Below are 15,379 nucleotides of genomic sequence, written 5' to 3'. Positions count from 1 at the left end.
TCACCTTAACCTCCTTCCACCTATCGCATTTCCAACGCCCCTCCCCCAAGTCCCTCCTCCCTACCTTTTATCTTAGCCTGCTTGGCACACTTTCCTCATTCCTGAAGAAGGGCTCATGCCCGAAACGTCAATTCTCCTGCTCCTTAGATGTTGCCTCACCTGCTGCGCTTTTCCAGCAACACATTTTCAGTAAATGGTAGAACCCTTATTAGCAATAACATACAAAGGAATCTAGGCATACAGGTCCATAGTTCCCTGAAAGTGGCAACATAATTGGATAATATGATCAAGAAGGTATATGACATGCTTGCCTTCATCAGTTAGGGCATAGATTGGCAAGTCATGCTGCAGCTGTATAGAACTTCACAGTAAGGCCAAATTTGGAATATTGTGTACAGTTTTGGTCACCAGAAGGATGTGGAAGTTTTGTAGAGGTACAGAAAGTGTTTACCAGGTTGTTACCTGGTTTGGAGGGTATTAGTTAAGAGTTTGAACAAACTTGGTTTGCTTTCAACTTGAAGGTCATAGGATGAGGGGCAACTTGACAGAAGTTTACAAGATTATGAGAGGAATGGATAGTCAAAGTCTTTTTCTCAGGGTAGAAATGTCAATTGCTTGGGGACCTATGTTCAAGGTAAAAGATGTTAAGTTTAAGAGATGAGGGAGGCAGGTTTCGTTACAGAATTGGTAAGTGCACTGCCAGAGGAGGTGGTAGCAGCAGATACAATAGCAACATTTAAGTGGCATCTTGACAGACACGTGAACAGGCAGGGAATAGCAGCCTATTGACACCTTAGAGGTTAAAGGTTAATAGTTTAGAAAGGCATCATGCGTCGGCGCAGCCTTGGTTGGCCAAAAGGCCTGTTCCTTTGCTGTACTGTTCTTTGTGGAAAACCTCAAGATGATCGAGACAAGCTGTGTATGTGGTCAAGCATGCCAGACATAGCCTAATGTGGATAAATGTTAACTTGCAGACTTCAACGTGAAAAACAGAAAAGCAGATTGTTATTTAAATGACAATGGAAAATGTGGATGTACAAAGGGATTTGGGTGTCCTCTACATCTATCAGGTACAGCAAGAATTTGGAAAGCAAATCGTATGTTGGCTTTCATTGTATTTCTGAATGCGCGTCACGTTGCAGTCTCACTGCAGTTATACAGGCCACTGGTAAGACTGTACCTGGAGAATTGTGTGCAATCTTGGCGTTCCCACACAAACAAGGAGATATTTGACACAGGAAGTGCAGTGAAGGTTCACTAAGCTAATACCAGAGATAGCAGGACTGTTGTACAAGGAGAGATTGGTTCAACTGGTTTGTATTCATTAGAGTTTAGAAGAATGAAAGGAGTTCTTATTGAAACAACATTCTAATGGGGCTGGACAGACTAGAAACAGCGAGAATATCTCCACTGGTTAGGTTGTCTAACATAGAAAACCAAACAGTACAGCACAGGAATGGACCCTTGGGCCATCAAGTCTGCACCGTCCATGATGGCATTCAAAACTAATCCTATCTGCCTGCATATGGACCGTATTCCTCTATGCCTACCCTGTTCATGTGCCTGTCTAAATACCTCAAAAATGTTACTATCGCATCTGCTTCTAACACCTCCCCTGGCAGCACATTCCAGGCACCTTGCACCCTCACCCTTGCATCCTCTGGCAGCTCATCCCATACACATACCACCCTCTGCGTGAAAAAGTTGCCTCTTAGGTCTCGTTTATATTTTTCCCCTCTCACCCTAAACCTATACCCTCTAGTTCTGGACTCCCTGACCCCAGGGGAAAGACTTTGTCTATTTATCCTATCCATGCCCCTCATGATTTTGTAAACCTCTATAAGGTCACCCCTCAGCCTCTGACACTCCAGGTAAAACAGCCCCAAAAGGGTCTGTTTCCATGCTGTACATCTCTATGACTCACATTTCCTTGAAACCTTTTCCCCTCTCACCTTAAGCCTATGCCCCTCACCCGTCATAGACATTTCCATCCTGGGAAAAAGACTATAACTATCCATGCCTCCTTTATCTCTCAGCTTCCAAAGCTTTAGCAAAAACAATCCAATTTTGTCCAACCTCTCCTTATAGTTAATATGCTAATGAGTTTTGAGAAGAGTTGTAGCTCAGGTTTGGTCGCTGAGCTGGAAGGTTCATGTTCAGACATTTCGTCACCATACTAGGCAACATCTTCAGTGAGCCTCCAGACGAAGCATTGCTGATGATTCCTGCTTTCTATTTATATGTTTGGGTTCCTTTGGGTTAGTAATGTCATTTCCTGTGGTGATATCATTTTCCATGGTGATGTCATTTCCTGTTCTTTTTCTCAGGGGGTGGTAAATCAGGTCCAAGTCAATGTGTTTGTTGATAGCTAATATGCTGCAATCCCCCTTTCCCCCCCTCCCACCAGGCACCATCCTGGTAACCCTCTTTTGCACCCTCTCCAAAGCATCCACATCCTTCCTATAGTGTGATTACCAGAACTGCACACAATACTCCAACTGTGGCTAACATTTTACACAATTTCAATGTGACTTGCCAACTTTTATACTCAGTGCCTTGACCAATTAAGATAAGCACGCCGTATACATTCTTTACCACCTTATTCACTTGCAGAGAGCTGTGGACTAACACTCAAGATCCCTCTGTGTATCAGTACTTCTAGGGGACCTGCCACCTACTCTATCCTATCCTATCCTCTTGCAATTGACCTCCCAAAATACCTCACCTCACATTTAGTCATAGAGTCAGAGAGACATACAGCACGGAAACAGACCCTTCAGTCCAAGTCGACCAAATATCCTCACCTACTCTAGTCCCATTTGCCAGCACTAGGCCCATATCCCTTTAAACCTTTCCTCTTCACATACCCATCCAGATGCCTTTTAAATATTGCAGTAGCACAAGCCTCCACCACTTCCTCTGGCAACTCATTTCATACTGGTACCAGCCTCTGCATGAAAAGTTGCCCCTTCGGTCCCTTCTAAATTTTTTCCTCTCCGAGTCTAAACCTATGCCCTCTGATCTGGACTCCCCTAACCCCAGGAAAAAGACCTTGTCTATTTACCTTATCCATGCCCTTCATTACTTTATAAGCCCCCATCTGCCATTTCTCTGCCCAAATTTCAAACTGATCTATATCCTGCAGTATCATCCTTTGACATCCTTCCTTACTATTTAATGCCAATCTTCATGTTGCCTGCAAATTTATTACTCCGAACTGCCCACATTTTCACCCAGAACTTTTATATATATTACAGAGGTCCCAGCACTGATCCTTGCAGAACACAATTGATCACAGTACTAAATAAAACTGGAAGAACTGCAGATGCTGTAAATCAGAAACAAAAACAGAAATTGCTGGAACAGTCAGCAGGTCTGATAGCAGCTGTGGAGAGAAATCAGAGTTAACGTTTTGGGTTAACTCAATCCTGAAGAAGGATGACTCGACTGGAAACATTAACTCTGATTTCTCTCCACACATGCTGCCAGACCTGCTGAGCTCTTCCAGCAATTTCTGTTTTTGATACCACGGATCACAAGCTGCCAGTCAAAAAAATACCCTCCATAACTACCTGCTGTCTTCGATAGCCAAGCCAATTTTGTAACCAATTTACTAACTCACTATGGATTCCACGTGATTTAACCGTCTGGACCAGCCTATGAACGACCAGACCTCCCCTACACAAAGCCATGTGGATTATCCCTGATAAATCCATTCTTTCCTAAACATGAGTAATATCCTTCTTAATACTGGCATACCCATCCCTGGTCTTACCATCATCCAAATCCTTCTCCTTGTTGAATACTGATGTGAAGTAATTAAGGCAATGCGAATATAATTAGGTCATTTGGTTCATTGAATGGTGAAGCAGACTCAATCATGGCTGAAATGCTTCTCTACCCCATTTACCTGCCTTCTCCCTGTAACCTTGGATCCCCTTACTAATCAAGAACCCTCCTATCTGTCTTAAATACATTCAATGACTTGGCCTCCACAGCATCAGTGGAAACAGGTTCCACAGATACAAAACCCTCTACCTGACGAGATTCTTCAGTTCTAAAGAGTCACCCCTTCACTCTGGCTGTGCCCTTGGCTCCCAATCATTCCTACTAATGGAATCATCTCTATGTCCACTCTATCCAGGCCTCTCTAATCTCAATATGATCCTCATCTTTCCAAACTCTATGTGGCACAGATCTACAGCCCTCAAGCATTCATCATATGACGAACCCTTACCCATTTCCTCTGGCTCCTTGCATAAATTCCCATTGTCAAGTGGATCCATCATTTCCTTAGCTACTCTCTTGTTCACAATACATGTAAAATGCCTTGGGATTTTCCTTAATCCTACGTACTAAGGACATTGTCCCCTTTTTGGTTAAACTTTTTCCTGCCCCCTGTACACTCTTCAAGGGGCTTGTCTGATTTCCATTTCCTAAACCATACATATGCTTTATCTTTTTGAAAACAAAACTTTCAATATCTCTTGTCGTCAGAGATTCACAAACCTTGCCATCCTTATCTATCAGACTCTCAGGAACGTGCTGGTCCTGAACTGATCAACTGACTTTTGAAAGACACCCACATCAGATGTGAGCTCACCCTCAAACAAACAGTCACCCCTAATCTAATTTCTCCAGTATATGCCAAATACTGTTGAAACTGGCCTTCCCCAAATTCAGCACATTTACCCTAGGACCAGTCTTATCCTTATCCATAAGGATCTTAAAACATAGAATTCCCAAAATCACCTGGCCAGCCCCTTCCCTAGTCAGACTTTCTATATATTCAAGAATCCCTATTAACGCACCCAACAAATTCTGCCTAATATAAGCTCTGGCTCTAAATGAGTTACTGTTTTTACATCTTTCATGATCTGCCAACCTAGCCCTCTATCTGGGGCAGCATGGTGGCTCAGTGGCTAGCACTGCTGCCTCACAGCACCAGGGACCTGGATTTGATTCCTGCTTCAGGCGACCGTGTGGAGTTTGCACATTCTTCCAGTGTCTGCGTGGATTTCCTCCCACAGTCCAAAGATGTGCAGGTCAGGTGAATTGGCTATGCTAAATTGTCCACAGTGTTCGGTGCATTAGTCAAAGGGAAATGGGTCTGGGTGGGTTACTCTTCGGAGGGTCGGTGTGGACTTGTTGGGCCAAAAGGCCTGTTTCCATACTGTAGGTAATCTAATCTCCCAATGGCTATTGAGACATAACCCCAAAGGAAATCTCCATAACCTACTTTAGGATAATGTAAGCCCATCATGGGTGGGTGGGGGGGGTGGATTTATTATTGCCACTAGCATTTCGCGGTTGTAAAATACAATGAAAAACTTCAACTGTTGCCACTATCTGGCACCATTTTGAATAGTTTAACAAAATGAGTAAAAAGATACGACTGAAAGTGTCCTCCCCCACTTGAAACGTAGGATTCACCACACTTTAGGAGTCAACCCTTCACTGCTGGGGCCACTTCACAAACGCAGAGTCCCACGCTGAACCCACACTTGCCCCATAACCAGACATCCTCAGCTCTGCTGCCACCTCGCCGATAACTAGGGTCTTTACTCAAGGCCTACCACAAATGCAACCTGGAGTCGTTGCTGGCTCCGCTGGTTTCTATGCTGGCCCTGATTTCTATGGTGAGTACTACAAAAGGATGGTTTTAGGGAATGTATTTTTACAATGTGTTTCAAAATATTCAAACTTGAGATGTGCAAATAGTTTTTTTGTTCTATTTCATTTCCTGTGTGTAATAACTTGTTTTATTTGGTCACCATTGCAAACCTTCCAGATTAGGAGACTAGATCTCCCCCTCAAACAACCAATTGTCACATGCTGTAACATCACACAACTCCGATATATTAACAACATAGCATTCATTCAGTGCTCCAGACAGCCCCACCTCTCATTCATCATCACTATTCATCTTGTCCACACACCCAGAAATATCAAACGCCTTGTTCTCTACAAGTGGAAAATAAACAGAGGGCTCAAACAATCAGATTAGAAAATTTATCGAATGCTAAACAGGAGTTTGGCGGATTTATAATTGCAGAAATAGTGATCATTTGATTTTCATTTCATATATATATTTAAATACATTACAGATTATACAGTGCTTTATCAGAACAGTACATTATAGTCAATGTCCAAGCAAAGAAAAGCAGGTTTCAACTGGCAGAATCATTATTTGTTAATAATTCCTCTGATGAGTAATGTAGATGGTCCAATAAAGCCTAGCAGTGCTATACTGAGGGCTCATGCTTGGCATATCCCTGCAGAATATTTATTAGTATTTACTTGTACTGAATGCAGCAGTTTGGGGCTGAATAGAAGTCTGTCCTTCCATTCCCTTGGTACCATGAAAGATGCTTCAACCCTGTGATATTGGTCACAAGCAAGTCGGGACCGCTGCTGAGAGAAAACAGCGAGATTGACTAGGAGGAGGAGCAACTGGATGAAAGAAGACCATGTTGAGATGCAGAACAATCAAGAACTGTGCTGAAAATGAGCCCCTGGACTCCAGACATCCAAAGGAAGTGGAGAAGAAAATGTGTTCATTTGTGTGAGCTGTGACCATCTAGAGGCTCCAAGCTATTCAGGCCATCCCTCAGGGAGGAGTCACAAGTTTAGTGTCTCACATTCTTTTCTACTTTATAGCTTAAATGGGGAACACTTTGTCAGTCAGAGAAATCAGTCCATACAAAGCAAAAAAAAAGCTAGGACAGTATTGTAAACTGTTTCCCCACTCAGTGAATAATTATTCAAATGTGTATGACTTATGCTTTCTTCTACACGCAGTACAAAGTTCACAGTTTCATTGACAAAGAAAAATTAGAGATTAGTTTGCCACTTGTGTTACTGAAGGTCAGACACCAGGAGCACCTTGAAACAGATCTCTCACTGGTCAACATATCAGAATGGGATTTTCTGACCAGTGTTGCCTTAGTTGAGAGAATTCAATCCTGCCGAAAGTAATGCATGACCCAGAGAACTTCCTTCCTCAACAGCCATCCGACAAAGTAAGGCCTGTTGCCCCAGGGTCCTATGCTGCTCAGGTAGAAGAACAGATCTTGGCTTCAAAGTCAGAGGGAAGATGCTTACATTTCATTAAAGGACCTGCACTCATGTGTCGACATTGGGTGGGTACAGCTCAGGATTACACAACTGGTATTTTTTGGTTTCAAGCCCAACCAGGATTGACGACAGAGGAATCTGTTCTGACAGTGGGAGGTAGTAAGGAAGAGAAAGTTAGAATACGAATAAAGAAAGTTATTATAAACAAAACCTTGAGAGCACAACAATGATGGACCTCTCAGTAAGCAACTTTTTTGGTGATACTAGGGCTACTGGTCAAGGAGGGTAAGCTTTGTCGATGGATGAGATTTCTAAGGGCAGGATTCTATGACAGGATTCCACACACTTCCAATTTACCATTCAGATTGGAGCTACAAAAACACCAGGAGGCAAGAACATAACGTGCCAGAAATCAAGGTGGAGCAAGTACAGTCTTGAGATTTGAATGAGACCAGAGATTGGAGACTGACAAAGGTGGGATAGAAAGGCAAGAGCTGGGTCTTCAAACATGAGTGCAACTTGGGATTAAACTCAGATCATAGTCATAGGATAGAAACAAGTACAGTGTATTGTGCAGGTCCCTCAAGTGTGAAAACAATTGATTATTTTGGGATGAGGTCTCTGCCTGAAACTATTGTTTTTCCCCATCTGTGCCAAGTTTGTGAAGCACCTATCATCTCCAAGTTTACATACAGTACCTAAACATTATACAGAACATTACACCTTGTATTTCTGTAAACTGGCTTGAAGGAGAGAAAGATTTCTGATGAATGCAAGAGCAGAGAGAAAAAGGAAATGTCGCTGGTTAATTAAAGACTGACTGTGATAGGGATTTGAATTTTAGTTAACCAACAGTGCAAATCAAGTGATCAGATTTATCTTGATACTTTCATTTACATCCAGAGCAAACTAAACTTTACTTCACCAGATTCTAAGACAGTGTTACTCTCACATTGCAAATAAAATTCGTCAGCAGCTCATGTTCCAGTGAATTTTCTTTTTAAAAACAGCTCAAATACATCGCTGTTCAAGTAGATTACAAACTGCAAAAGAAGCAACGAGACTCAAACTATTGCAATGTACCGTCAGTGTTGGTGGTTAGCTAGGAGAATGCAAGATGCAATTTAACTCAAAGGAATCATCTGACAAGTGAATTGGGGCTGGTGACTTAAGGGATCCCAAAATTCTGCATTCCTCTGGAATCTTCTGCAACAGAAATTTCAGTCGGGTAGTGAGTCATTATATGCGTAACAAAAGTATGTGCACGGGATTTTTACAGATCATTATCTGCAAATAATTATTCTGACTGGAATGAGATTTGTGCAACGAAAGACTATTATAATTAACATTGTTAGTGTAAAAGCCCTGAAGTATTCCAACTTGCACACATTTATGTGGCTTTAAACAAATCTTATTACTTTTCTCTGTAACTGCATAATAATCATTCAGTTCTGTATGCTACTCAGGTGGGCGATAGAGAATGAGCAACTCGAATGCAGAAAGGGATGGGGTGGGGGTTGGGGCAGTCAGTGGCATGGGGTTTGAGAGAAATCAAATATTATATCCATGTTTCAACGACTAAAGGGGAAAGAAGGAAAAGTGCCTCCCTACCTATTAAGGTGCAATGGCCTGATAATTCACAATGTTCTTAAGTTAGCCGCAGACCTGCAGGCAGAGATTTTTTTTTTAAATTACAGAGAACAATTTAACATGCCACTTGTAAAATCTGCCATTTTAAAAATCTACTTTCCTGCCAGCAAGACTGTTCTGTCGGATTCATTGGGCCACATTTCTTTATTAAATACATTCTGTTGGGGCAGTGAGGGGTCCATAAGGAAAACCCACAAAATCACAAGTCAATACACAGGGGTCCTCAACCACTAAACCACATAGTGATAAGGATCATTCCCAGCAATGCCTGATTGTAGTTCACTGTGCTCCAGCACTCAGTAAAATAGGTGCAGTGAGGGGTGGGAATCCCACACAAGAGGGACAATTTTAATGTGGCTTCAACAGAACCCATAGTATAAGAAATTGCCCTTTACCCACTCTCCCCAAAAGACATGGCTTTTGTAACCTCAAGGATCTGATCCAAATGGTTATGCACTTCTACAAGTAGTGTGTTGTTAGGCTGTCTGAACACAACAGGATTCAGACCAACCTCCATACTTTGTAGCCACAATTGCTCAAGTGATCGGGAGCAGGAATTCACCGCTTTTGCCCTCTCTAACCTAGGTTGGTTTTAATCACCTCCCCCCAATTATATCAGCCTCAGCTGTTAAAAATGATGCATTACAAAAGTAACATTAAAAAAAAATCGCACTACTCGCTTGAGGTTTGCTTAACTTTATTGTTTTCTAACCCTACTCCTCACCTCAAAACCATTAAATAATAATGCAACTTCAGCTATTGCAAGGAAAATAACAACCCATGGGGTAATCGATTTAAAATCAGTCCTAAATGGACCAGAATGAAGAACCATTCAAGTATTTTACCATATACAGTCATCCACAATACAGATGCAGCTTCTGACAAACCTGCCTGGAGCCAGAGTCCCTCTTACACATGTGGCAGCAACTTCAGGGGTGGATAGGGGAAAGAATTGATTGTCTGACCATGCCCATGACAGACTGGTTGTATGTGCTAACCCTGGGCTTCAACTCTAACCATTCTTCCACAGCATCTAGCACTAATGTTTGCATGTACAGTAATAAGAGTGTGAAGGCACTGGGTTTTTTTTTTAATCCTGTACTGGAAAGTCCAGAGGGGAATCAGCTGAAGTACAATTCACAAACAAAATAAATTTATATCATGCTTATGGACTTAAGTTTAAACACCCAAGAACACCACGCTGTTAAAACCTTCAGTTCATACTGTAGCTGCAACTACAGATTCAAAATAGCTTAAAAATAAGGCATGATTTTAACAAGGATCTGGCTTATGTAAATAAAGGCCATCACCTAGCAAGTGAACAGGTAATTCAGAGCTCAGTACACATGTTAACTAGCAAGAAATCCCAAATCCAGCACATTCTCAGCTGCAAGATATTCTCAAAGTCTTAAATGTTTTAAAAGGGAAAAGAACTCAACATTCAAGATAACACAGCTGCCCAGCTCACTTGCCTTCTGATTAATACAATCAAATAAAAACCAAACCCAAAAGAGCCATCCTTGTCAGCGCTGCAGTTTCCTTTCTTTTTGTGACCTTGTGTGCTCAAAGTGGAGGCCTTTGTTAAAATAGATTCACTTACCATTCACATGATTACAAGTAAATTGCTTTGATTTTGCCCACGAACTGTGAGAGATAATTGGTCCTACTTATTGAGCTTCTGGATGAACAAATTACAATAATTTTACCCACCCCTCAGTGGCCAGGAGGAACCCAAGTCGCTGCGGCTCAGTGACGGGGAGAAACACCTACCTACACTCACTGAATGAGACAGACACCTTACCCACTGTGGCTCAGTGACTGGAAGGCATCCTACTTCCCAAATGAAACTCAAGAATGAGCAGGAACACACCATGTTGCTACAATACAAGACATTGATCAGTGACAAGAGGCCAATAAGTATCCATATCTCTTCCTCCACACAACTCAGTAGAAACAGTTCAAGGCAAGAACCGGAGAAGGCAAAGGCCCACATGTACTTTGTAGTAAGGGTAGGAGCAGCAGTCCTTATAGTAGGAAGCAGAGAGGGGATCGGAGGGCAGTCACCATAAAGATGACCACCACTCTGATCTCCTTTTCTCTCAAATGGAGTCAAGTTGCAGTTAATCAGTCTAACCAGGACTGAAAACAGTCAAAGATTTAATTTTGTACTTTAAGCAACATATTAAGACAGGTCAGCTCTCAATCACCATAAGTTTGATAAAACCTCAAGTTTGCATCTCCATTGCTTTGTTACACCCCTACCCCAACATCCCTCCTAGACTTTAGACATCTCTCACACGGGCAGCTTGAAAGCAGCCAGGCAGGGAAACCAGGGTGGTTTTGGGGAGAGGGTTGAGGAGGGAGAAAGAGGAGTTAATGGCCTGTTCAGCATACTGCTCCTCTCCAGCTTAAAAATGACTCATCTCATTTGTCCAAAACAGAAGTGCAACTGGGTGAAGTTGAGAAAAGTAAAAAAGAAATGCAGTAAAGGCTGAAGAGCAGGGGAGAGGAAATGCAGTCGCTGCCCAAACCTGAATCCACTGAGCAACCTGTGGGTCTCAACAAGGTGCCATGGTTAATGACAGACGAATGATATACTGAGTACAGAGGACATCTACTTGCACCTTGTGCAAAGTATGTGTTAACCATTCTTTTGGCTTTTTTTTTTTAAAAAGCATGCTGTATTGGCTTCTCATCGCAGATTATTTCTTCTTGACAATTAACTGGGCTATGTAGCTTTACAGTCATTTTACATGCATACCCTTTCCACTGCCCCAAGTCCCCTCTAAACACACTACATAGAAATCAAAGGAAGCTGGGGAAGGAGGAAAGGTGTTTCAGTACCAGCCATAACTGCAATCTTTTATATATAGAATTGTAAATTCATGCTGCAGATTCAAAGCAGAAGGTTCCAATTCAATAAGTTGCAAAGCACATTTTGGTCCAGCTGGCGTTCACATTAACAGTGACTGCACTCAGTGTAGACCTATCTTTCTTCATCTCCCTCACCATTTCCCCAAGCTGAAACTTGAGGCTAGTGATACCTCCTTCCAGAGATTTTCTTCTCAAGTACAGCATCATCACTTTTGACATCGCAGTCCTCTACATCATTTCTCTCTCCCTCTTATAAACACAAACAGCAAAGCAGACTTGAATAGAACATGATCAGATCGAGAGATTCCTGGACCAGCATAACCAGAGCTCACAGTGAAGTGTATCTGGCTGCATTTTGAACCAAAACCATTTTAGTGCAAAGGAAGATAAATCAAATTCTTAAGACAGGTATAGGCAGCCTGACCACACATCAACTCAGCTGCAGCAGCTATGAAGAGTCCAGTGGAGGGTGGACAACCCAACGCCTGCCTGACAATGTGAACATATGAACAATTGTGGGTGGGTGGGTGGGGAAGGAGGAGGAGGAATTAAGGGATAAGAAAGTGTGTTTGGGGGAGGGACTGAAGAGAAGAAGTGAAGGAATTAAGTGCAAATCATCCAGAATAGTCCCCCTCGCACGTCATTTCTTACAGATGTAGTGAAGTCTTGTGCAATAATCACACGTGGGATAAAACACAAAGCAGGCTTCTCTCTTTCTCTCCAGCTATGACACAAGTCTACTGAGTTCTCATCCTGAAGAGGGGAAAGCAGCCCAGGATTATCAGGTTATTCAACCAACCAGCTGTTCACCGGGGTGGTGTTCTCATTCCGCATCCAGTATGCTACCACCATGTGAAAAAAGGCTTTCTGCTCTGGAAGCTTTGTGTGTACAAGTCGTTACTGCGATGGTGGCTTCGAGTTGTTTCCACAATGACGGGCGGGATGTGGATGAGCAGCAGAGGCGACTTCCCATCCTTTAAGGCCTGTGTGAGATTTAGGATCTAGGGTTGAAGTGGGTGGTAGGAAGGGGGTAGGTGATGGGCAGAGTTGCGGTTATAGAAGGAGAGAGAGAGAAAAGAGATAAGAAACAAAGGAGAAAGCACAAAGGTATTTTACAATTTTAGATTTGACACCAGATAGCTTATTCACAGGTTGATTCAGCGTCTGTTACCTCTACCTTAAGGGAATGAGGGGGAGAAAACACAAACCATAGAACATTACAGCACAGTACAGGCCCTTCAGCCCTCAATGTTGAGCTGACCTATGGAAGCAGTCTGAAGCCCAACCATCCTACACTATTCCATTTTCATCCATGCGTTTATCCAATGACCATTTAAATGACCTTAAAGTTGGCAGGTCTATTGCTGTTGCAGGAAGTGCATTCCACACCCCCACTACTCAGTAAAGAAACTACCTGACATCTGTCCTATATCTATCACCCCTCAATTTAAAACTATGTCCCTTCATGCTAGCCACCGCCAGAGTAAAAAGGCTCTCACTGTCCACCCTAACTCTGATTATCTTATGTCTCTTAAGTCACCTCTCAGCCACCTTATCTAATGATAACAGTCTCAAGTCCCTCAGCCTTTCCTCGGAAGACCTACCCTCCATACCAGGCAATGTCGTAGTAAATCTCCTCTGAACCCTTTCCAAAGCTTCCACATCCTTCCAATAATGCAGTGACCAGAACCGTATGCAATACTGCACCGAAGTTTTGTACAGGCTGCAGCATGACCTCATGGCTTCAAAACTCAATCCCTCTACCAATAAAAGCTAACCCACTGTATGCCGTCTTAATAACCCTATAAAGCCTGGGATCTACGTACATGCACACAGATCTCTCTGCTCATCCACACTGCCAAGAATCTTACCATTAGCCGAGTACTCTGCATTCCTGTTGATCCTTCCAAAGTGAATTACTTCTCACTTTTCTGCATTAAACTCTATTTGACACCTCTCGGCCCAACTCTGCAGCTTATCAATGTCCCTCTGTAACCTGCAACATCCTTCAGCACTATCCATAACTCCAATGATCTTAGTGTCATCTGCAAATTTACTAACCCATCCTTCTATGCCCTTAACCAGGTCATTTATAAAAATGACAAAGTGGCCCCAAATTAGATCCTTGCGGTAACCCATTAATAACTGAACTCCAGGATGAATATTTCCCATCACCCACCACCCTCTGTCTTCTTTCAGCTAGCCAATTTCTGATCCAATCCGCTAAATCACCCTCAATCCCATGCCTCTGTATTTTGTGCAATTGCCCACCATGGGGAACCTTATCAAAAGCCTTACTCAAATCCATATACACCACATCAACCACTTTACCCTCATCCACCTGTTTAGTCACCTTCTCAAAGATCTCAATAAGGTTTGTGAGGCATGACCTAACCCTTCACAAAACCGTGTTGACTATCAACTTATTCCTTCTCTCCATTATAAATCTTATCTCTTATAACCTTTTCCAACACTTAACCCACAACCGAAGTAAGGCTCACTGGTCTATAATTACAAGGGTTGTTTCTACTCCTCTTCTTGAGCAAGGGGACAACACTTGCAATCCTTTAGCCTTCTGGCACTACTCCTGTAGACAAATTACAACAAAAATCAAGTCAAAGGCTCTGCAATCGCCTCCATGGCTTCCCAGAGATTCCTAGGATAAATCCCATCTGGCCCAGGGGACTGCTCTATTTTCACACTTTCCAGAATTGATAACACCATCTCCTTGCAAACAACAATCCAGTCTAGCCTAGTAGCCTGTATCTCAGTATTGTCCTGGACAACACTGTCTTTTTCCAGTGAGAACATTGATAAAAAATGCTCATTTAGTACTTTCCCTATCTCCTCAGACTCCAAGCACAACTTCCCACTACTATCCTTGATTGGTCCTAATCTTTCTATAGTCATTCTTTTATTCCTGATATACCTATAGAAAGCTTTAGGGTTTTCCGATCCTACCTGCCAATGACTTCTCATGTCCACTCCTGGCTCTCAGCCCTCTCTTTAGGTCTTTCCTGACAAACTTGGAGCTCTCAAGTGCCATGAGCCTTCACATCTAATTCTAAAGCAGGACATTTTCTCTCCTGTTCTAGCTATGAGCTGAACATTTAGCAATGTTTCAGTAGTTAATCCAGATGGTTACACATCCAGTGCTAGATTAGACAGATGAGCAGTGGAAGACTATTCAGCAGCTCAAAAGGGAACAGGCATTGGAGTCAAACTTGATCCAGTCTCTACATGCACAGCAAGCCTAGACAGCACAAGCATTACTGAGAGATTTAATCATGATATGCATTAGCCAAGCCTGATCCCTTCCTGTCCCAGATAATCTTCACATTGCATGTACTTTGGGGAGTCACTGGATTTTATTTATTTTTTATTTATTCATTTGTGGGATAAGAGTGCCACTGACTGGCCAGCATTTGTTGCCTGTTCCTAGTTGCCCTTGAGAAGGTAAGCTGCCTTCTTGAATGCTGCAGTCCACGTGCTGTGGGTTGATCCACAATGCTGTTAGGGAGCAAATTCCAGGATTTTGACCCAGCAGTGAAGGAATGGCAATATATTTCCAAATCAGGATGGTGAGTGGCTTGAATGGGAACTTGAAGGTGGTTCTGTTCCTGTGTATCTGCTGCTGCTGTCCTTCTGATGGAAGTGGTCATGGGTTTGGAAGATGCTAAGGATCTTATGTGAATTTCCACAGTGCATCTTTTAGATAGTACACACTGCTGCCAATGAGTATTAGTTGTGGAGGGAATGGATGCAGTGCCACTGTTGA

General features: G+C 42.6%; 1 protein-coding gene across 1 annotated transcript in view; it reads right to left on the bottom strand.

Annotated features, from left to right (window-relative positions):
* Nucleotides 1–5,998: 5,998 nt before the first annotated feature.
* pi4k2a (phosphatidylinositol 4-kinase type 2 alpha) overlaps nucleotides 5,999–15,379 on the bottom strand; it is a 40,087-nt gene continuing 30,706 nt past the window's right edge. Inside the window, exon 9 of the mRNA XM_043712975.1 lies at nucleotides 5,999–12,602. Coding sequence (XP_043568910.1) covers nucleotides 12,444–12,602 — 159 coding nt within the window. The 3' untranslated portion in view covers nucleotides 5,999–12,443. The remainder of the gene's footprint in view (nucleotides 12,603–15,379) is intronic.

The sequence above is a fragment of the Chiloscyllium plagiosum genome, chromosome 22 (genome assembly GCF_004010195.1).
Source record: "Chiloscyllium plagiosum isolate BGI_BamShark_2017 chromosome 22, ASM401019v2, whole genome shotgun sequence".
Classification (NCBI taxonomy): domain Eukaryota; kingdom Metazoa; phylum Chordata; class Chondrichthyes; order Orectolobiformes; family Hemiscylliidae; genus Chiloscyllium; species Chiloscyllium plagiosum.
This window is presented reverse-complemented; position numbering and strand designations above follow the sequence as displayed.